Genomic DNA, 22,101 nt, shown 5'->3' on the forward strand with positions numbered 1-22,101 from the left:
CCCCATCTCCCTGGACACGGCAAACTGTCAGTAAATATGAGTCCATTGTCAATCATCCAAATGGAAATCGCGCAGCCACAAGGGTTGTAGATGTGAACAGTGGTCGTAAGTCTCCTTTTTTTTTTTCAGTGCCGTGGCAGCTTTGAACTGCCACTAAGTGAGAACCCCTGTTTTAGACCATTATAGCAATAGAATGTAGACCTATATACTGATTTCCAGTGTTTTCCAGCCCTTTCTAAGCAGTTTAGAGAGTCAACATGTTGCCCCCCAACAATTTGGGTCCTTATTTTACCCACCTCAGAAGGATGGAAGGCTGAGTCAACCTTGAATCAGTCAGGATAGAACTCCTGGCAACTGGCAGAATTACCCTGCAATACTGGATTCTAACAGGAAGGAAGGAGGGAGGGAAGGAAGGAAGGAAAGGGAGGGAGGGAAGGAGGGAAAGGGAGGGAAGGAAGGAAGGAAGGTAGAAATAGCACTTAGATTTATGTACCACTTCACAGTGCTTTACAGTCCTCTCTAAGCAGAGTCAGTATCTTATCCCTCAAACAATCTGGGTCCTCATTTTACCCACCTCGGAAGGATGGAAGACTGTCAGCCTTAAGCCTGGTGAAAATTGAACTGCTGGCAGTCAGCAGAGTTAGTGTACAATGCAGCATTCTAGCCACTGCACCATTTCAGCAGAGATAGATGATAGATAGACGATAGATAGACGATAGATTGATAGATGATAGATAAATGATAGATGATAGATAGATGATAGATAGACAATAGATGATAGATTATAGATAAATGCTAGATAGACGATAGATAGATGATAGATAGACGATTGATAGATGATAGATAGATCGATTGATAGATGACAGATTGATAGATGATAGATTGATAGATGATAGATAAATGATAGATAGATGATAGATAATGATAGACTGACAGAAATAGCACTTAGTCTTATATGCTGCTTCACAGTGCTTTTACAGCGCTTTCTAAGCGGTTTACAGAGTCAGCACCTTATCCCTCCAAAAATCTGGATCCTCATTTTACCCTCCTAGGAAGGACGGCAGGCTGAGTCAACCTTGAGCCTGGTGAGAATCGAACTGCTGGCAGTCAGCAGAGTTAGTCTGCAATACAGCATTCTAACCACTGCACCATTACGATAGATAGATAGATAGATAGATAGATAGATAGATAGATAGATAGATAGATAGATAGATAGATAGATAGATTAGTGTTTCTCAACCTTGGTGACTAAGTCCTGTGGACTTCAACTCCCAGAATTCCCTAGCCTGGCTGGGGGATTCTGGGAGTTGAAGTCCACAGGACTTAAAGTCGCCAAGGTTGAGAAACACTGAGATAGACAGGCAGACAGACAAATCTTCTATTCCGCTTCACAGTTTGTTTACAGCCCTCTAAGCGGTTTACAGAGTCGGCATCTTGCCCCCCCCCCCCCCAATAATCTGGGTCCTCATTTTACCCACCTCGGAAGGATGGAAGGCTGACTCAACCTTGATCCTGGTCAGATTTGAACTGCCAAATTGCAGGCAGTCAGCAGTTGGCAGAAGTAGCCTGCAATACTGCCCTCTAGCCCAGTGTTTTTCAACCTTTTTTGTGCAAAGGCACACTTTTTTCATGAAAAAAATCACGAGGCACACCACCATTAGAAAATGTTAAAAAAAGTTAACTCTGTACCTATATTGACTATATATAAAGTAATTCTCCCACGGCACACCTTACACTATGTCACGGCACACTAGTGTGCCGCGGCACAGTGGTTGAAAAACACTGCTCTAGCCACTGTGTCACCAAGGCTCTGGAATGGAAATAATAAAAGCCTTTGGGGTGCGGGGGAATGACTCCGGTCTTTCAAAACCCTTGTCTTGATTTGTATGCGCTTAGCCTACACCCCCATGTTCCAGGGAATAAATGCTTTTTGAGCTGGCTCACGTGAGATCGCCAGATCTCTGCCGATCGATGAATTTAGTGCGTCAGCAGTCACATAGAATATGAAAGTCAGCAATCCGTGGCCTCTCCAGTCTCAAAGGGAGTGTCGACGTTATTCGGCATTTTGCTGCATCCAAAGATTGATGGGAAATTAAGAATAGCCACCTTTTGTGCCCAGCAAAACGAAGGAAGGATTCCATCACTCTCTTCCCCATCTGAATTGCAATAAGTTGGGTTCCTTCCAGACAATGCCGGTGTTGTTGCGGGCCCCACCACAGCTGTGGGTGATGCTGCAGCTACAGCAGGTTTTTTTGGCTCTGGCAAAGGAAGGAAGCAAAACTTGGCTGCCAACTCTCTGGCATCTGTTCCAAGCTGATGTCAAGGGTGCTTTGGACAGTCGGGTGGAGTAAGTTAGGGAGCAGCAGCAGTGGGTTGTATTGGTCAGTGCCGTATTTTTCAGAGTATAAGATGCACCTTCCCCCCCCCCCCAAAAGAGGGAGAAAGTCTGGATGCATCTTATAATTGTAATTTGTAATTTTAATAGATTTGTATGCCACCCAATCCCGGAAGACTCCAGGCGGCTTACATAAAAGCAATTTAAAAAATATTTTAAAAAGATTAAAACACAAGACAGTACAACTTAAAAACAGAAAAACATAACATGCACTCAGTTATAATGGGGCTGAAGTTCAGTCAAGATCAACAGCCTCAGGCCTGCTGGAACAGCCAGGTCTTAACAGACTTACGGAAGGCCAGGAGAGTGGGGAGGGTCCGGATCTCAGGGGGTAGATCATTCCAAAGGGCCGGGGCAGCCACCGAGAAGGCTCTCCTCTGAGGAGCCGCCAGACGGCATTGCGTGGTCGACGGTACCCAGAGAAGGCCCGCCCTGTGCGATCTTATTGGACGCTGGGAGGTATGTTGCAGGAGGCGGTCACGGAGATATCCAGGTCCTAGGCCATGTAAGGCTTTATAGGTAATAACCAGCACCTTGAAGCATGTCCGGAGACCGATGGGAAGCCAGTGCAGCTCACGGAGGATAGGTGTAACATGGGTGTACCTATGACTGAATACACTGAATATAATAATTTTGGCCTCCCGAAACCCCTCCTCCACAAAAATGGACGTGCCTCCACAAAAATGGACGTGTAGAGGGTTTGGGAGGCTTGCAAAGTGCTTTTGGGGGCTGGGGAGGGCAAAAACAAGCAAAAAATGGGCCGTTTTTTTGCTCATTTTTGCCTCAGTCCCCAGGAGCACTCTACAAGCCTCCTAAAGGCTATGCATGCCCTGTTTTTGGCAAAAAACAGGCCTGTTTTCACAAAGGAATCGGCTGTTTTTTGCTATACATGCCCTGTTTTTTGCAAACAATGGGTCCGTTTTTTCAAAAAAGGCCCATTTTTTGCTCGTTTTTGCCCCCCCAACTCCCAGGAGCACTTTGCAGGCTTGTTAAATTCTGCATGCTCTGTTTTTCACAAAAAAAGAGACATGCAGAAGATTTGGGAGTCCTGCAGAGTGCAAAAACTTTTTTCAAAAATTTACCTGTTCAAAATCTTGGTGTGTCTTATACACCGGTGCATCTTATACTCTGAAAAATACGGTAATTCTCTTCTCTTGCTTATTTTGGAAAGGAAGGTCTCTGGAGATTCTCAGCCATCCAAGTTATGGTTGCCCCTTTTGGGGGAAGCCTAGGTCAGGACATCTGCTTGCATTCCTCTCCGAAGTCCCAAAGGTGCTTTTTCAAGAGGCAACTGGACATTCTGGTTTTTTTTTTCTTTGCTTCTCATCCAAGAAGCTTCTTCAGCTCTGACTGGATGGTGGGGAAGGGAAGGATTTATACTCTTTGCAGAGAGCTGGTCATTTGCATCCTTTTTGGAGGGTCGTTGAGGCAGCTTCAACAGTTCCAAGAAAGCTCCACACCCATTTGCACCACTCAAGTTAACAGGTTAAACCTCCAAGTGGCCTCAACTACTCTCCAAAAGGATGCAAATGATCAGCTGTCTGCAAAGAATATAAATTCTTCCCTTCCCCACCATCATCCAGTCAGAGCTGAAGAAGCTTTTTGGATGAGAAGCGAAACGTCTTCACAAGAAAAAAAAAGGAAGTCCATTTGCCTCCTGAAAAAAGCACCTTTGGGACAACCATGACCTTGGATGACTGAGAATCTCTACAGACTTTTAGCTATACAATTTGGGATGAAGACCCTTGGAATGGTGTGGGTGGAGGAATGGATTTTCAGGGGGGGGGGAATTGCAGACTACAGGAACCCTTTGCACCACTCAGGTGACCCTGAGGCAGGGGTGGGTTCCTGCCAGTTCTAACCTCTTCTATAGAAGAGGTTCCACAAATCTACAGTGCCATTTAGAACGGGTTCCAGCTCCCTCCCCCCGCCCATCTGCCCATCATCAAGATGAAGAGCGAGAGGAGGAATTCTGGGAGTTGAAGTCCACAAGTCTTAAAGCTTAAAAAAAGGAAGGGGAAGTAGAGTTGTATGGAAGCGGAAATACACCAATGAGAGGAAGAGTGGGAAGCAGAAGGGAGAAGAAAGGTGGGAAGAGAGGGATAGGAGAGAGGGTAAGGGGGGGATGATGAGGAGGATGAGGATAAGGAGGAGTGGAATGTAGAGAGAGGAGAAGGAGAAAGGAAGGGGAAGTAGAGTAGGAAAGGAAGATGGAGGGAAGATAGGAAGTAAGAGAGAGGTAGAAGAAAGAGGTGTATGGAGAGTTAATGGGTGTTAATCTTTTTGGGGCGTTAAAGACAAGAGGAACTGATGTAATCATTACTTAATTACTTACTATGATGCTGGCTATGTATAGTATACATGTGATTGTATGTTATGAAAATGGAAATAAAAATATGTTTATATGGAGAAAAAAAAACCCTGGGGTTTTTTTGTCTAAAGGGTTAGGAGTGCCAGGGTCTTGTAACTTGACATCTTTAAGGCTTGCGTGCTTCAAATGGCAGAGTTTCTGAGCCAACATTTTGGTTGCTAAGCAAGAGTGTTGTTAAGTGAGTTTCACCATATTTTACAAGTTGGCCACTCCCACCCAGTCACATGGCTGACAAGCCACTCCCACCCAGCCACATGGCCAGCAAGCCACTCCCACAAAATCGGCCACTCCTACAGAAGAGGTTCTAAAAAAATTTGAAACCCACCACTGCCCTGAGGACACAGAGAAACCTTCAAGTGCCCTTAATGACTTGCTAAAAGGATGCAAACGATCAGCTGTCTGCAAGGAATATAAATCCTTCCATTCCCCACCATCATCCAGTCAGAGCTGAAGAAGCTTCTGGGATGAGAAGCAAAATGTCTTCAAAGAAATAATGCGGACAATACAGGACAATAAAAACAAGGACAAACAGGCTGAGAAACAGCTTCTATCCCAGAGCAGTAACTATATTGAATTCTACTGTATAGTGTAATATTGATGCAGTACCAGGACTTTTCAATTTAATGGTATAGAATGCGAAGGAGGTGTGTTTTGTGTTTTATTTTTCTAGTTATAATGTGCACTGAAGATGGCATTTAATTTGGTGGTATGTGCAACGATAATAAAGTAAACTAATTAATAGAGAGAAAAAAACAGGGCTTGATTAACCAAGATAAACGCAGGCCTGAGAATTCATCACTCATTGCATCCTTGAAGCGTGCAGACATTTAAGTCCAATGATCATCCAAGGGTATCAAACTTGTGTGAGATCGATCAACAAAAGCACAATCGCCGGGAACAAACGGTGTGTGTGTGTGTGTGCCAAAAAATAAGGAACTGAAATGTATTAAATCACCAATCAGATGCTACCCATGGGTGGATTGAAATGAGTGTAGAAAACTTGGGAGGGTGGGAAACCTATTTTTCTGTTGATTTCAGGAGGACTCAGCTCACATAGGTGGGGGGAGGCAGGTACCCCCCCCCCAATAATTTAATGCAAAATTCAATGCACACCCCCCCCCCCCCCAAAGGTGCATTTTAGACACGCTATAGGACAGCATCCATCACCGTCAGGCAAACAGTGTGTGGGTGGAAGACTTAGTTTTTTTAATGATTTTATTATTTTTATTCTGGCTGAGCAAGAGAATAAAATGACGTCATGCGTAGAAACCAGCGATTTGCACTCTGCACTGTATCACCAACAAACGAGACATTTGCCCTTGAAGGCTTTCGTTCTCCTGCCGGCCCCGTTCGGGTGCCCTCGGCTTCTGGTCTTTCGTTAAGCTTCGGGTCTTTCCGCCGCTCAAGCTCCGCCCCGGCGAGCTTCGGCTTCTGCGGCCGGCTCTGCGGCGATGACGTCACCGCGGGCTATCTTATAAATAAGGGCGCCGGCGCCGGCGGAGCCCAGTCGGTGTCCGAAGGGGTTGTGAGGAGGGGCGGAGCTACGCGCGGCGGACTGAAGAGAAGCGAGGTGTGGGGTGGAGAGAGCCCTTCGAAGCGACCTGGTGAGGATGAGGAGGGAACGGGAGGACGCGGAAGAGAGGCCGTGTGGGGGGGAAGGAGGAGAGGGGGAGCCCGTGAGGGGGCCAAACGTGGGGCGAAAAGATGGGCGCGGCCTTAGAGCGCCCTCTTTAGGAGCCCTGGCATAGGCGCTCCTTCTGCGCCTGCGCGGATGAACAGGTACGGTGCTTTAGGTGGTTCAAAGCATCTTAATGTTGCCTTGCAGCCTGGCTCCTCTCCAGCGGCCCCAGCCCAACTTTCCCTGGGCGGGAGATGATGGGCTTTGGAATCTTAGGGTATCCAAAGGCTGCAAAGCTCCATTTCATCCAGCCTTCTGCATTCAGAAATGAAAAGGGGAAACACCCTATCTTGTATATAAGACTAGAATAGAAATAGAATAGAAATTAGAATAGAATAGAATAAGAATTAGAATAGAATAGGAATTAGAATAAAATAGGAATTAGAATAGAATAGGAATTAGAATAGAATGGTATAGAATAGGAATTGGAATAGAATAGAATTCTTCATTGGCCAAGTGTGATTGGACACACAAAGAATTTGTCTTTGGTGCAAATGCTGTGTACATAAAGAAAAAATGAAATATAATACATTCATCGAATCATAAGATACAACACTTGGTGATAGTCAAAGGTTACTAATAAGCAATGAAACCATACTAGGAAACAAACAATATAAATTGTAAAGATACAAGCAACATGGTTATAGTCATAAGTGGGAAGAGAGATAGGTACCTTGGGGGGAGGTGTAGGTGTATATGTTGCACACCCAGTCTGGTTTGTGTTAATTATGACCAATGGACTCAAACCTACCAGACCTGGTATTAAAATCATTTTTTACAATTGCATTCCTCCTGTTTTATTCCACTTGAATGAGCAGAGTTGATTTCACAGTTCAATCCAAACCTCGATTACGTTTGCAGTCAAGCACCCCTTTCCTGTCAATCTAGGCTAATGGATTTTGCAAAGGGACCAGCATTTAGTGAATTTATTTTTAAGCCAATATGCTTTCAATGAGCGGCTTTGAATGCATTGGGGTGCCCCCTCCCTTTCCGTTCGTGTTCTTGTGAGAGGGTTGTGTCGCTGCAGCATCCAAAGAATTTTGGCTTTGGAGCAAGGCATATTTTGAATTTGTGACGATGGGGTTGCAGGGTAGTTGGAATGATGAGTACATACCTCAGCCTTGGGAGTAATGCTTTTGGTGGGCAAACATGACTTGTCTGCCTCTGAAGAAAGTAAAAGGGGCATCGGATTCCTGATCTTGGCATATAGTTCAGCGTAACCCTAATAAGTTTGTATGTTGAACCGTTGTTGAGAGACACCTTCCAAATGCGTGGAGGATACAATCTCCCCATTAAAAAAATATTTCCACCAGTTGCAGGGTTTTGTTGTGGGTTGTTTCTCAGATCATTGTCATCTCCTTGTATCAATTCATTTAATTGGTTGCTTAAAGACATAAGCCCTGCAGAATCATTTGCTAAGGGAAAAAGTTAAAATCCGAATTTGATTCCAGCCAGCGACAGCCAGCCCAGCACATTAAAATTAAATCATCTACAGATGGGGAATCTTCAGATGAATGAGATGCAGTTACTCCAAGGCATTTTGGCTAGCTAGTTGCCTGAAAGAAAATGCTAAGGCACTTGAAATATTCTTCCCAGCCCTACTAGAACTCCCCTCCAATTGCTTAACCCTTCCATTCCCTTATCAGTCATGTACACACCAAGCTTAATCTTTGCACTTCCTGCTAGCCATCTGCCTCTCATCTGTCAGCCTTTTTCAGCGTATTGGAGTGTATAAAATAAACTCGTAATTTATATTTTTGTAAGCCCTCCGGGCACTTACAAAACTATAGGTGGCTCAGTGCCTAAGATGCTGAGCTTGTCGATCAGAAAGGTTGGCAGTTCAGCGGTTCGAATCCCTAGCACCACGTAACGGAGTGAGCTTCTGTTACTTGTCCCAGCTTCTGCCAACCTAGCAGTTCAAAAGCACATAAAATGAAAGTAGAAAAATAGGGACCATCTTTGGTGGGAAAATAATAGTGTTCCATGCGCCTTGGGCGGCCACATGACATATTCAGACAGTACTGGCTCTTCGGCTTTCAAACGGAGATGAGCACCGCCCTCTAGAGTCGGGAACGACTAGCACCTAGGCATTACAGATCAGGGAGCATATATATATGTGTAAATATCTCTGGAGATTCTCAATCATCGGGCCATGTTGGTGTCAAATGTGCTCCCCCCCCACCACATTTTCTTTTCTTTTGAAAAGATTTTGCTTCTCATCCAAGAACTGAAGACGTTTTTTGGATGAGAGGCAAAACATTTTCAAAGGGAAAAAAAACCCAAGGAAATCCTGTTCTCTTTTTTTTTGGGGGGGGGGAGCACCTGTGCAATATACATATGTATTGTTTCTATCAAAAGGTAAACCGAAGACAATAGCCCTCTTGTTTGAATTTGGGAAAGTAAGGTGACATATTTTAGCACTAGATGATGTAGTCATCCTATATCCATCTGAGTTATGACATTCCGTCCCTTGTCCTTTGAAGAGATAATTCTGTCCATCATTTATTAGTAGAGTACTCTTAACTGCATCACAGGTGCCTGCAGTCCTTGTGAGAATGTTGTCCCCTTAGCTTGCCATTAAAAAAAAAATCTTTTCAGCCCAGAAAATTGTGCTCAAAACCTGAAATTACATTAGTTTTGCTTTGGAAAAGGATAAGGATGGAAGAGAGCTGGGTGTGGTAGGTGCTGCATTGTTTTCTTGGCCTTGGTGGACCGGTTGTTCGTTGTTCTTTCCGCCCTTGGAAAGGATATGCACAACCGACCTCTATATATGTCTGTGTGTGTGTGGTGGAGGAGAGGCAGGATCCGCCCTGTGCAACAGCAGGAATTTCATTCAGATTGAATTAGGGCTGGCAAATTAAATATCGCCCTTTCAAATGATCTAAACTTGCTGTTCATCCATTTGATTTTTGTTTTAAAAAGCAGGAAAATATATAGGGGAACAACTCTGTCTAACCTCCGTTTGCAGCAATGGCGTCCCGCTGTTTGCGTTAAAACATCCTCAGCTTTGTGCTAAGTTGAGCGGAATGGAAGAGCAGGGAAGAAGGTGGGGTTTTGCGGGCGAGGGGGCAGTTCTCCGCAAAAGAGTTTTCCCCAAAAGCAGGATTTCCAGGAAATTGGGCACCCTGGAAAATGGGCGGATTTTCTTGTTTTCTTAAGCGAGCACTAATAATGCTTAAAATGCCACAATTTTTAAAATGATTGTGCAGTTTGTCATTTTTCAAGATCTCTTACATACAGAAAGGACATAAGTTCTTTGTCCTTTGTGCTTTATCATAGAATTATTTTAAACCTTGCATTCTTTAAATGTTTTCCTTTGAAACATGAGTTCCAATTTAGCTAGTTAACTTTATTTTATTTAGACTTTAGGGAGTGCCATTAGGAATAGACAGCGAGAATTAATTTCAAGCAAATCCAGTTAGGTAAGGTTCAGTGTAGGTAGTGATTCAAACTATCATCTAGAATCTTCTTCTAGCACAAGAACTTAAAGGATGCTACTAGAAGATCTAGGAGACATCTGTTTTGGATTAAAAAAGCTCAAAGTGATAACTCTAAATTAAATCAGCAATTTTGTAAAATTATGTTAAGATTTTTATAATTGACTATATTACAATTAAACTTAGATTTATTCTGCCCTTAGTTGTGTTGCGAAAAAAAAGTTCTGTCACATTGTTAAGAAACCCCAACTAAATTGATAGAAATAATAGAAGAATGTTGATCTAATAAAATTACGTAGTAAGTAGTAGTTTTATTCTACTTTTTAAAATTATTGTTAATTTTAACCAGTGTAAGGAGTTAGTAAGCATGTAGGATGGGTTAATTTTCATGCAATTAATGTTTGAAAATGGCTGGTATTATGACAAAATAATATAGCAGTTCTGTTACGGATTTAGCATAGAATTAGTAAAAAAAAAATTATCTTGGTATACCTCCTCCCTTTTAGACTCTGAGCTGCTTCGTCATGTTGTCATCCTTTCGCAAAGTCAGAGCGCAGGTATTTTGAAATGTGCATGTGGGACCACACTTTTTTTCTTGTTTGATGTTCCTGCCCTTTTCGCCCCTGTGGCAAAGAGCATTTTAAATGCTCAGTTTTATTCTGTCTTTGATGCATGGAGTGGAATCCGAATGCTTTAATATTATGCTTTTGCTTTTTGAACCAATTTTTCTGGATTTGTAATTAACACTTTACAATATATAAGTGGTTATGTGGATCAGGATAGATGCAAAGTATTACGGGTGTGGCCATCGATACAAAGAAATAAAGCCAGGGAAATTATATTTATGTATTTGGAGCAAACAAGCTGCAAATTCTATGGATTCCAGATTCTGCATGTTTAGCGTGTAATTTTATCCATGCCGTGTACGATCACGGATTCGTCCTGGCGTGATTTAGCACAGAATGCAGTCTTCACTAACCTCTGCATGACTATGACTAATGTAGAGGTGGGACGTTTTTTTAAAAAATGTACCCAAAGTTGCCAGTTGATTTTTTTATAGATTAAATCCCAATGTTCTTTATTCTTTCAACTCAAACCAGAAATAATTTCAGAATTATGATAAGAGGTAAGAACTAATTCTGCTTTATTTTGGTTGAAAATTGAAGGCATAATCAACTGAAGGTCATTATCCTTAAAACAATGATGGAAAGGAACACTGTGTTTAGTGATTCTTATGCATTAAAAAGGAATAACATACTTCCCCCCCAGCATTATGCTGGATTTTGGAATATCATTTTCACTTCTCTGTAAAGTGCTTACTGTTGAAAGGTCACGTTTTTAGAGGATGAAATTGCAGATATTTGTGGATTTATTATTTCCCTGTCCTTTGCTGCATGCTACCAAGGTTGTCCCTTCTTCCCGCTGAGATGGCAGGATATTAAAATGAAGATACCTGCTCGCCTGACTGACCTCCTTCAAGGATAGGAACAACACTGAATATGCTGTCAGCTGAAATCATGATAAAGTAGAAGGAAAAAGGCTGGGGCAGCAATTTATAGGCTGTTCAAATTTTGGGTCAGACGCATCACACCTGCAATAGAGAATTGCTCATCCACTCGCAAAGTTTGACACCGACAGCTCCTTTTTAACGCAGCCAAATCCCAAAGTACCAAATTTACATTTGGCCTTTGGTGGAAGGTTATTCCAGCTTTTCCTGAAATAATGAGGAATGCCCACACTGATGCAGAGGGACGCCTGTCGGCATGTCAGTTTGGATGGTTTGTTAAAAGGTGATAGTTAAAAGGGCATTTTAAGTGTTTATCCTCAGGCTGGACAAGAGGCCTTCCAAGGGCCCCCGAGGCAAGGTAGATTTAAAAGGGAGCCAGGCCAAGGAATTTGCTCCTGGTCACTGGCCATAAATATTTCACCTTTAGTGAAGGCACAACCAGTGTTTACACCCACGTGTGCCATAATGCATATATGCATGAGCTGCAGCAAAGTTGTCTATCTGCCGCCTTGATAATAAGTGTTTGCACCTCGCTGGCCTTTGAACTGGATGTGGCAGGTGAGGAGGTGGCTGTTTCAGCAAGAAAAGCTTGCTACGGTGGCAGCAAGGAAAAAAAAAGTGAATTTCAGATTAGGGAATCTTTAGGAAAACGACCGAAAATAAAAACGTTTGCGTAAGTACTTGAGGCAACCAATGGCAGATAGATTTAGGGTGTGCTTGGGTATCTTTCATGGGGACGTGGTGGCTAAGACACTGAGCTTGTCATTCAGAAAGGTCGGCAATTCGAATCCCTAGCGCCGCATAACAGAGTGAGCTCCTGTGACTTGTCCCAACTTCGGCCAAGTTCAAAAGCACATAAAAAATGCAAGTAGAAAAACAGGAACCACCTTTGGTGGGAAAGTAACAGCATTCAGTGCATCTTTGGGGTTGAGTCATGCTGGCCACATGACCACGGAGACTTCTTCGGACAGTGCTGGCTTTGAAACAGAGATGAGTACCGCCCCCTAAAGTCGGGAACAACTAGCACATACGCGCAAGGGGAACCTTTACCTTTATCGGGGTATCTTCCAGGATGTTAAAAAGATAAAAGCACATGTGTACGTACACACACACACACACACACACACACACACACAGTTGGGAAAATTTCATGTTGGAAAAAAAAGTAGGGGAACATCATGATAGAGAGGTGCACAAGGAAGCGGTAATACACAGATGCTAAAATGAAATATTCTTCCCTCTCCTCATATTGCTTAGCAATAGCCTCTGAACAGGTAGAACAAAACCACTCACTTCACCTGGCACAGTTAAAACACAAGACATAATTTTACTATTAGCTCTTCCCCTGTGGCTAAGGTTTTCCCTAGGCCATAGAATATACAGGGTTCCGGTTTAGGAAAAATCCCATAACTTGGCCTTTGGCCTAAGCAGGGTTACAAAACCCCTTTAATCCCCCCCTCCCCATGCGCGACAGCTTTTCCTTTGTGAATGGCAGTTGCTAGCATTATCGCTGTTGCATTGCAGAAACTAAAAATACCCCTTGTTCAGCATTCTCTACCAGATGCCCCGGCGTTCTCTTGTGTTTTAATTGCTTTGAAGTGGATGTAGGCAGAAACCCATTTCTTTGATGCCCATCAGCCTCGGGTCTGCCCCATTGTTGTTTAGGTGAAGCCTCGGGGGAGCGAACGATTTTATTTTTTTCCCCAAAAGCAGAAAGCTTTTTTAAAATGACAGATTTGCTTCTCTCTTAAAATCTCGAAGCGGTAAGGCTCTTTTTCCTGGCCTCTCCAGCCTTTCCTAACCTACCACTGTGCATGACTCCAACTCCCATTAGCCACTGACAGCAATGGGAATTGCTGTTTGTGTGTGTGTGTATTGGAAGTCCAGCAAGTTTAGTGGGTTTCAGATCCAGAGAAGGTTGCGTTAAACTGAATTAAGCCTTTGAATCCAACTTCCCTCTCCAGCTTGGCCTTTTTTTGCCCGTCTCTGACCTTATCGGCAGAAGGCAGTTGAGTCGGGCGGAGCCGGTTAATGTCCTATGCAACAGAAAATGTGTGGAATGTGATGATGGCCCCTGCGTGTGTGTGTGTTTGTGTGTGAGTTGGAGAGCAAAGTCTGTCCTTCCCTATCAATGCCCAGAGGAGTGTGAGGAAAAAACACATACACACCCAGTCTCCATTTTGGGGTGGGGTAGAGGACAAAAGATGGATGCTTTCCAGCACCCGCTAAGTGGCTTCTGCGGGCCGCAAAGGCCGATGCGAAATGCAGGCTGCATCGCTCTGCAGCACCGTGGAACGGCTAGTTGGGGCCCTGCTGATGTCAGCGAGTTGTGTGCGGAGGTTTTATAATTGTGTGTTTTGTTCCGGTGGAAAAGAACAGCACATTATTCCCACACTAAAGGACTTCACTTCCAATTGACTTCATTTTCTTATTCAACGGGGGGCCTTTTTCACACACACAAACACACACACAGACACACAATGAGAGAGAAAGAGAGAGATAATGAGAAAGAAAGAGAGAGAGAGAATGAGAGAGAGAATGAGAGAGAATGAGAAAGAGAAAGGGAGAGAATGAGAGAGTTTGAAAGAGAATGAGAAAGAAAGGGAGAGAAAGAGAATGAGGAGAGAGAAAGAGAGGGAGAATGAGGAGAGAGAGAGGGAAAGAGAGAGAGAGAGAGAGAGTTTCCAGTGTGAAAGGCAAATAAAATTGGGTGAAATGAATAGCAAGAGGCGTGTTGTTGAGTTTTGCAGCTCCCCAGTATCAAGCTGAAAGCAACAGACACACGGGCAGGGATGAGAACTTCTAGGCAACCATACAACAGTTTGTTTAGTGACCGTTAAAAGTTGCGACGTCTCTGGAAAAAGAGACCTATGGCTGTTTTTTCACATAACCGTCGCAGCCGCTCTAACAACCCGTGTTACTTAACAACTGTAGTGATTCACTTAGCAACTGTGGCCCAGAAAGGTCGCAAAATGGGGCAAAGCTCACTTAACAACGGTCTCTGTTAGCGACAGAAACGTTGGGCTCAATTGTGGCCGTAAGTCAAGGAGTACCTGTAGCTATGGACTTAAAGGTACCCCCAGAAGGAGATGCAAGCAGAAATGGGGGGGGGGGCTTGAAACAGCTGCTCTGGCACATCGTAGCTTACGCAATTTCGAGAAGGCTGCATTTAGCATGATAGTATTTCCATTTACAGGCAGTCCTTGGTTTATGACCACAGTTGAGCCCAAAATTTCTGTTGCTAAGCGAGATGTTTGTTAAGCGAATTTAGCCCTTATTTTTTACCCCCTTTCTTGCCTCGTTTGTTAAGCGAATCGCTGCAAGTGGATAACTTTTGTCGCCCGGTTGTTAAGTGAATCCAGCTTCCCCATGGACTTTGCTCAACAGACGGTCAAAAAAAGGGGGATCGCGTGACCTTGGGACGCCGCAACCCATCATAAGTATGAGCCAGTTGCCAATCGTCTGTATTTTGTTCACGTGACGGTGGGGGTTGATGGAATGGCTGTAAGTGTGAAAAACTGTCCCAAGTCCCTTTTTTCCTGGTGCAGTTATAGCTATAAACGGTCACTAAGTGAACTGTTGTAAGTCGAGATTACCTGTGCAGCCATTGGTCATATGCTTTCAAGCACCTGATTGTGTCTTTTGTGGAAGACAAACTGAAACCAGTAGATTGTCCTGACAATTTAAGGGTTACCACGAAGGGATCCGGTGGCTCAGTGGCTAAGACACTGAGCTTGTTGATCAGAAAGGTTGGCGGTTCGAACCCTAATGCCGCGTAATGGGTTCACCGACAAAACCGCACTCGACTGAACTGCGCCCGACTAAACTGCGTTGCTGACGTCATCAAAAGGGCGACAACAGCGCGGAGACAGAAGCACGCTGTAAACCCTAAACCTAAAATTAACCCCTAACCCCCCTAAACCTAATGCTAAACCTAACCCTTAACCTAACCCTAAACCTAACCCTAAACCTAATCCTAACCCTAAACCTAACCCTAACCCTAACCCTTAACCTAACCCTAACCCTTAACCTAACCCTAAAGCTAACCCTAACCCTTACCTTAAATTGAATCGGCTTGCTTTCAAAGCGCTATTTAAAGCACCCTTCTTTCTCCGCGCTGGCTGTTATCACCCTGTTGATGACGTCAGTGACGCGGTTTAGTCGAGCGCGGTTTTGACGGGTCACGGTGTAATGGAGTGAGCTCCCGTGACTGGTCCCAGCTTCTGCCAACCGAGCAGTTCGAAAGTATGTAAAAAATGCAAGTAGAAAAATAGGAACAACTTTGGTGGGAAGGGAACAGCGTTCCGTGCGCCTTCGGCATTGAGCCGGCCACATGATCATGGAGACGTCTTCGGACAGCGCTGGCTCTCCGGCTTTGAAACGGAGATGAGCAGGGCCCCCTGGAGTCAGGAACAACTAGCACAGAACCTTTACCTTTAAGGGTTACCACATAACAGCAGCATACTGTCAACTCGTAAAGCACTCCTGGCTTGCTCTCCAGTTGTATCCCAGTTTACCAGAGCCAGCTGGAGAGGTGTGTTTTCTACAGCCCACAAAAATGCTCCGTTGGAGAATGTGATTTATGACACCTGCTAGGAGGAGGGGGGAAATGGGGTCATGGTTGGGCCGTAAATTGCGTGGGACAGAGCTGACTCCACTCGGGGAAGTGCTACCATGTTGCTCCTAATAAATAACTGGATTTCTTTTGAAACTTGGCTCGAGGTTCATGAATTAATTAGGGCATCCATCAGAACACATACAGTAACATATACATATAACATACAACAACAGGTATGTATACCAGGGTGGGCTTTGGGGTGATGACTTGACCAGGCAGGCAAGATTTGTAAAACGTGACTTGTGCTTTAAATTAACAGCGTAAAAAAGCGGAATTTTGCTTCTCCCTTTCTCTCCCTCTCTTCCCAAACATTTTTTTAAAAAAAATACTGCAATGCAGTTGGGGCCTTCAGTTGTTCATAGGGAATGACAACTACGGCGGTTAAGAACTGCAGTCGAAGGTGCAGGTAGTCCTCGACTTACAACACTTCACTTAGAGACCGTTCATAGTTACAACGACATGGAACAAAGTGACTTTACGACCGTAGCCGCCTCCCCTGCAGTCACGTGATCAAAATTCAGACGCTTGGTGACTAACTCATTTTTATGACAGTGGCCATATCCCAAGGTCACAAGATCCCTGATTGCGGCTTTCTTGATGAGCAAAGTCAGCGAGGGGGAGGGAAACTCCAATTCACTTAACAGCTGCAACGATTCACTTAACAACAGCGGTTAGAAAGGTCGTAAAAAGAGGGGCACAGCTCGCTTTCACAAATGTCTGGTTTGGCCAACAGAACTTTAGGCCGCTCTCTGGGGATCTTCAGTCGAGGACTCCCTTTATTATCCCCTGGTGTTCACCGATTTTGTCTTTTGCCTTTCAGAGAATGGATCCCACCGGCGTAAAAGTGCTGGAAACAGCCGAGGACATCCAGGAGAGACGTCAACAAGTTTTGGATCGGTATCACCGGTTTAAGGAACTTTCCACGTTGAGGCGCCAGAAGCTTGAGGATTCCTACAGATTCCAATTTTTCCAGCGGGATGCGGACGAGCTGGAGAAATGGATCCAGGAGAAGCTGCAGATCGCCTCTGACGAAAGCTACAAAGACCCTTCGAATCTGCAGGTAAGGGCCTCCTCAGGTGTGGATGAAGCCGCTGAGATTTGGGTGGCTGCAGGAAGGCGCTATTCTGACCTAGGCTTCCCAAGATCATGAAGCACAGACTCCTTGTCCCGATAAACCCCTTTTATTTAGATTAAAGGGAATTCCTCTCCAGCAAAGTCTTTCAAGAGATTTCACAACTTCAGACCTTTATCAGGCTTGGAGATATCTTCAAAATGCCATGCTGTAGCAGCAATTCCTTGGCAAGGAGTCAGGAAACTCCCTTCCCCTTTCGCTCCTCTTTTATTTCCTCTGGGAGGGGCCAGTCACCATCCACCTGTGGCTTTACTCCCAGTCGGTCCTTGTTCCTTAGCTGTTCCCTTCTCTTGGTAGCTCTGCCCATGCGCACATTGGGATCAGGCTCCAGCTGTTCTTCTGCCTCACTGATGTCTGACTCTGAAGGCAGCTGATAACTGTCCGATGGCCCTGGCCCCCTCTCCGCCTCTGACGCAGAGCCCTCATCAGAGCCTTCCCTAGACTCCAGGACTGGCCCATCTTCCTCCCAAACCTCCTCACTGTCCGACTCTGCCGCCAGCTCTGCTGGTAGTCCACAACAGACACTGCGCAGAAGTGATGATGCCTATGTTATACATATATTTATTTCCCCAGGGGAAGCTGCAGAAACACCAAGCTTTTGAAGCGGAAGTGCAGGCCAATTCCGGAGCCATTGTTAAGCTGGATGAGACAGGGAACCACATGATCAACGAGGGGCATTTTGCCGTGGAAGTCATCAGGGTGAGTTTTGATGGCCCTCCAGCAATCTCCTGAATCGCGGAGGGTGGATCTGCTTGGCTGAGCTGGGCTGAAGCAGCCAATGAATAATCGAAAACCCAGCAGTAAAATCACTTTATGGAAGACGTTTTAATGCCCAGGGTTGAATTTACATTTTACTGACAGAGTAATAAAGGGAGATTAGTATAGATCTATTTCAAGCTATTGAGCTCTCGTCAGGTAGCCATACACTTCTGGGATTCGAACCCAGATTACTTGCATATTAGGTAGGTATCTTAACCTCTAACCCACGGGCTCTCCTCACTTTGTCGGCTACACCAGGGGAAAGTTTAAGTGTTTCTTCCGGTGGGACTGGTCTATCAAACGGAAGCAAATATGCTCCATTCCATACTTGGGAAGACTGATCCCACCGTAAAAAGCAATTTAAATGCCAGTGTTTCCCTGGCAAGGCTTTCTCCTTTCTAACTTTGATTATGGAGAAGTCCAGAGGCTGCCTTTGGTGGAAGCCTGCATTCGGAAGAGCCATCTCCAAGTGTCATTCACAAGTTACGTAGCCAGCAAAGCACAGTTTTCTCCAAATTACGAATAAGGGTGTGTGTGTGGCTCAAGGGACGCGGTGGCTCAGTGGCTAAGATGCTGAGCTTGTCGATCAGAAAGGTCAGCAGTTTGGCGGTTTGAATCCCTAGCGCTGCATAATTGAATGAGCTCCAGTGACTTGTCCCAGCTTCTGCCAACCTAGCAGTTCGAAAGCACGTAAAAATGCAAGTAGAAAAATAGGAACCACCTTTGGTGGGAAGGGAACAGTGTTCCGTGCACCTTCGACGTTGAGTCATGCTGGCCACATGACCCCGGAGACATCTTCGGACAGCGCTGGCTCTTTGGCTTTGAAACGGAGATGAGCACCGCCCCCTAGAGTCAAGAACGACTAGCACATGTGCGAGGGGAACCTTTACCTATGTGTGGCTCTGGGGATATTTTTTCTTCTGTCTGCCATGGTAATCTCTCTGTTCAGTCTTTCACCCCTTACAGGACTGCCCAGCGTCCAATAGTGACCACCACCCAGGTTGGGGCCCACATACGAGTAGGTGGTTATGTGGGTGGTGTGTTGTGGTGGTTTCTATTTTTTTGAACTCTTGTTGTTCTTTGAATGTGTTTTTTCCCTTCTGAATTTGGCTGTGCCTCTCTCATTTCCCTCCAGTTGGAGAATTGCTCTGCATGCAGGGTGGATAAAAATCGATATTAAAAAAAATCTTTTATTTAAATAGGATTTTTTTGCTTTAAATTGATTTTTAAATTTTTTTAAATCAAATTTATTCTAATAAAATGCTTTTGGAGTAAACATCTTATCTAAAGATAGTTTTCTATTTAAGATACATTCATAATTCAGTTTACTCAGCATGAAGTGGAGCTTAGTTACCGTATTTTTCAGAGTATAAGACGCACCAAGGTTTTGAAGAGGCAAATTAAAAAAAGAATTTGCACTCTGCAGGCCTCCCAAACCCTCTGCACACCTCATTTTTTTTGTGAAAAACGGAGCATTCAAACCTCACAAAAACGGCTCATTTTTCATGGGCCTGCTTTTTTTTTAAAAAAGGGCATGGATAGCCTTTAGGAGGCTTACAGAGTGCTCCTGGGGTGGGGGGAAATTGAGCAAAAAACTGCCCGTTTTTCACTCATTTCTGCCCTCCCCAGCCCCCAGGAGCACTCTGGAAGCCTCCTAAAGGCTATGCACGCCCATTTTGGTGAAGGGGGTGGGGTTTCAGGAGGCCAAAAATGCTGTATTCAGTGTATAAGACACCCAGATTTTCAGCTTCTTTTTTGAAGGAAAAAGGTGCATCTTATATTCTGAGAAATACGGTATGTAGCATATGAGGCTGTATAGTCTGCAATATTGGGATTGTCGGTGAGTCAACAGCGGATCAGAGGAGGAGCCGCTGTGGGACAGAGATGACAGTGGCTCTTTACAAATGACGATTTAAATCAAGTCAGTTTAAATCAAGCCTACTATTTAAATTGACTCGGTTTAAATCAAATCCACCCTGTCTGCATGGTACAAAAAAATCTCACTTTTCATACGAATGACAGCCCGGACTGCATCCTGACACTTATTTCTTTGCAATGTCATGTCTACCCTCCCTCCACAAAAGAGATCCCCCGAGATTAAAAAACCCAGAGACAAGTTGGGGGGGGGGGAGTGTCAATTTTAGATATAGCAAAATCTCATGAAACAAACTTCCCTTTGATTCCTGCGCTTAGCCTACTGACGTCACGAGGCAAGCGATGTCCTTTGGGTCATGTTCCATTTGCACTTGATGCATTTACACAAATACAAGCGAGGTAAATCGACGCCCACAATTGTCATCGGAGCTTTGTTATGCAAATCAACACAAAGGATAGTAGACTTTTTTGTTCAGAAAAGTAAATTGTTCCACCCAGTTTGTCTATTGCATGGGTTGTCAACCTGGTCCCTACCGCCCATTAGTGGGCATTTCGGGATTCCAGGTGGGTGGTAGGGACTTTGAAGGTTAAAACCTCCTTTTGATGAGTGGGCAGGCGCGAGCGCACACATCAATAAACCAACGTGCGCGTGCATGCAAACAAGCAAACACGTGGAAAGAGGAAGGGGAGGAGTGGAAACTGATAACAGGGACAGACAGAAGCGGAGCAGAGCAGTTGCAAAATAGGAGAAAGAAAAGTTATAGGCAGGAGAGAATTGTTGTTGGCTAATAATAATAAGTGGGCTAACTAGCTCAGCCTTACTTTTGTACATTGCCCTAAGGAAGGTAAAAAAAAGGAGATAAAAAGGAAAAGATAAAAAAAATTAACAAAAAAGGGAAGAAAAATAGAGAAAAGGGGATGAAATAAAGGAAGAGAGTAAGCAGTGTTTAGTCTGGCTCATAAATTAAGTTTTGTTATCTTATAAAATAAAAGAAATAAGTAAAGGAAGAAGAAGGAGAAAATAAAAAAGGAAAAAAGAGATCCTTGATATAGTGAAATACTATAAGAAAGGTAAAGAAGAAGAAGGCAGGAAAAGGAATTTTGTTTTGATGGTGACAATAAAAGTTGGCACCTAATACAGCATTGTTTTTGGTGTTTGTAATAAAAGGGAAATCCCACCAAGCTCAAAGTTGACTCAGCCTTCCCTCCTTCCGAGGTGGGTAAAATGGGGACCCAGATTGTTGGGGACGAGGCTGACTCTGTAAACCTCTTAGAGAGGGCTGGAAAGCATGGGGAAGTGGGATAGGAGTCTATTGCTGTCCAAACTTCATCAGGGATGGTGACTCCCCAGGAGCCAGTCTTAAACTACATATAAAAACAGCAAATAGTGCTTTCATGATGAGGAGGAGGAGGAGGAGAAGAAGAAGAAAAGAGGAAGAAAAGAAGAAGAGGAGGAAGAGAAGAAAAGGAGAAGAAGAGAAGAAGAAAGGAGGAGGAAGAGAAGAAGAAAAAATGAAGAAGATGGAGAGACTACCTTAAAGACACACAACAGCATCAATTAACAATGGTTGAGACACCCCCCCCCCACCCCGCCCCAGAAGAGCCAGAGCATTGCATCCCATTTGTTACCTGAAGTGATAGAAGGGGAAGAGCAAAAGGAAGGAAATGAGGACCCAAATTGTTGAGGGCAAGAGGCTGATTCTGTAAAACTGCTTAGAGAGGGCTGTAAAGCACTGAGAAGTGGTATATAAGTTTAAGGGATATTGCTATCCTTGCCTATCCTGAGTTTCCTGGCCTTGCTAAGGGTCCAAAATGGCTTTATAATAGTCCCAGATCATATAGCTCTTGTGTGCCCTTTTAACACTTGCCTGAATATTATTACCCAGAGTAGGAGGGACCCCCCCAAAAAAAAATCCTCATCCTTTTTTCAGACCCAAAATGTGAGCTATTTGCGTTGTTCGGTCCCCCCTCCCCCAAAATATAATGTCAGAATGCGGGGAACCTTCCGAAACCTTGTTTTGGTGGCTGATTTGTTTTTAGCCAGAAACATTTCTTCTTGTGCTGTGTGGATTGTCCGGGAGGAAATTGAGACCCTCAAGCTCAAGCAACGGCTCACTTGAGGTGTTCAAGAAGAGATTGGACAATAGTTTGTCTGAAGCTGCATAAGGTCTCCTGCCTGAGGAAGGGGGTTGGACTAGGAGACCTCTGAGGCCTCTTCCAACTCTGTTGTGTTTCCCCTTTTGAGCAACTTACTGTGACAACGTACAAAAGTTTATATTGTATTTTTCAGAGTATAAGATGCAGTGGTGAATTCCTACCGGTTCGGCTG

At 44.3% G+C, this 22,101-nt stretch overlaps 1 protein-coding gene across 1 annotated transcript in view; it reads left to right on the forward strand.

Moving 5' to 3' along the window:
* The first annotated feature begins 6,278 nt into the window (after window positions 1-6,278).
* Window positions 6,279-22,101, forward strand: part of SPTAN1 (spectrin alpha, non-erythrocytic 1) — a 97,925-nt gene continuing 82,102 nt past the window's right edge. The window contains exons 1-3 of the mRNA XM_032233158.1: window positions 6,279-6,370; window positions 16,827-17,066; window positions 17,712-17,837. Of these exons, the coding sequence (XP_032089049.1) occupies window positions 16,830-17,066; window positions 17,712-17,837 (363 nt within the window). The 5' untranslated portion in view covers window positions 6,279-6,370; window positions 16,827-16,829. The remainder of the gene's footprint in view (window positions 6,371-16,826; window positions 17,067-17,711; window positions 17,838-22,101) is intronic.

This window comes from Thamnophis elegans, chromosome 16 (assembly GCF_009769535.1).
Source record: "Thamnophis elegans isolate rThaEle1 chromosome 16, rThaEle1.pri, whole genome shotgun sequence".
In the NCBI taxonomy this organism is placed as follows: domain Eukaryota; kingdom Metazoa; phylum Chordata; class Lepidosauria; order Squamata; family Colubridae; genus Thamnophis; species Thamnophis elegans.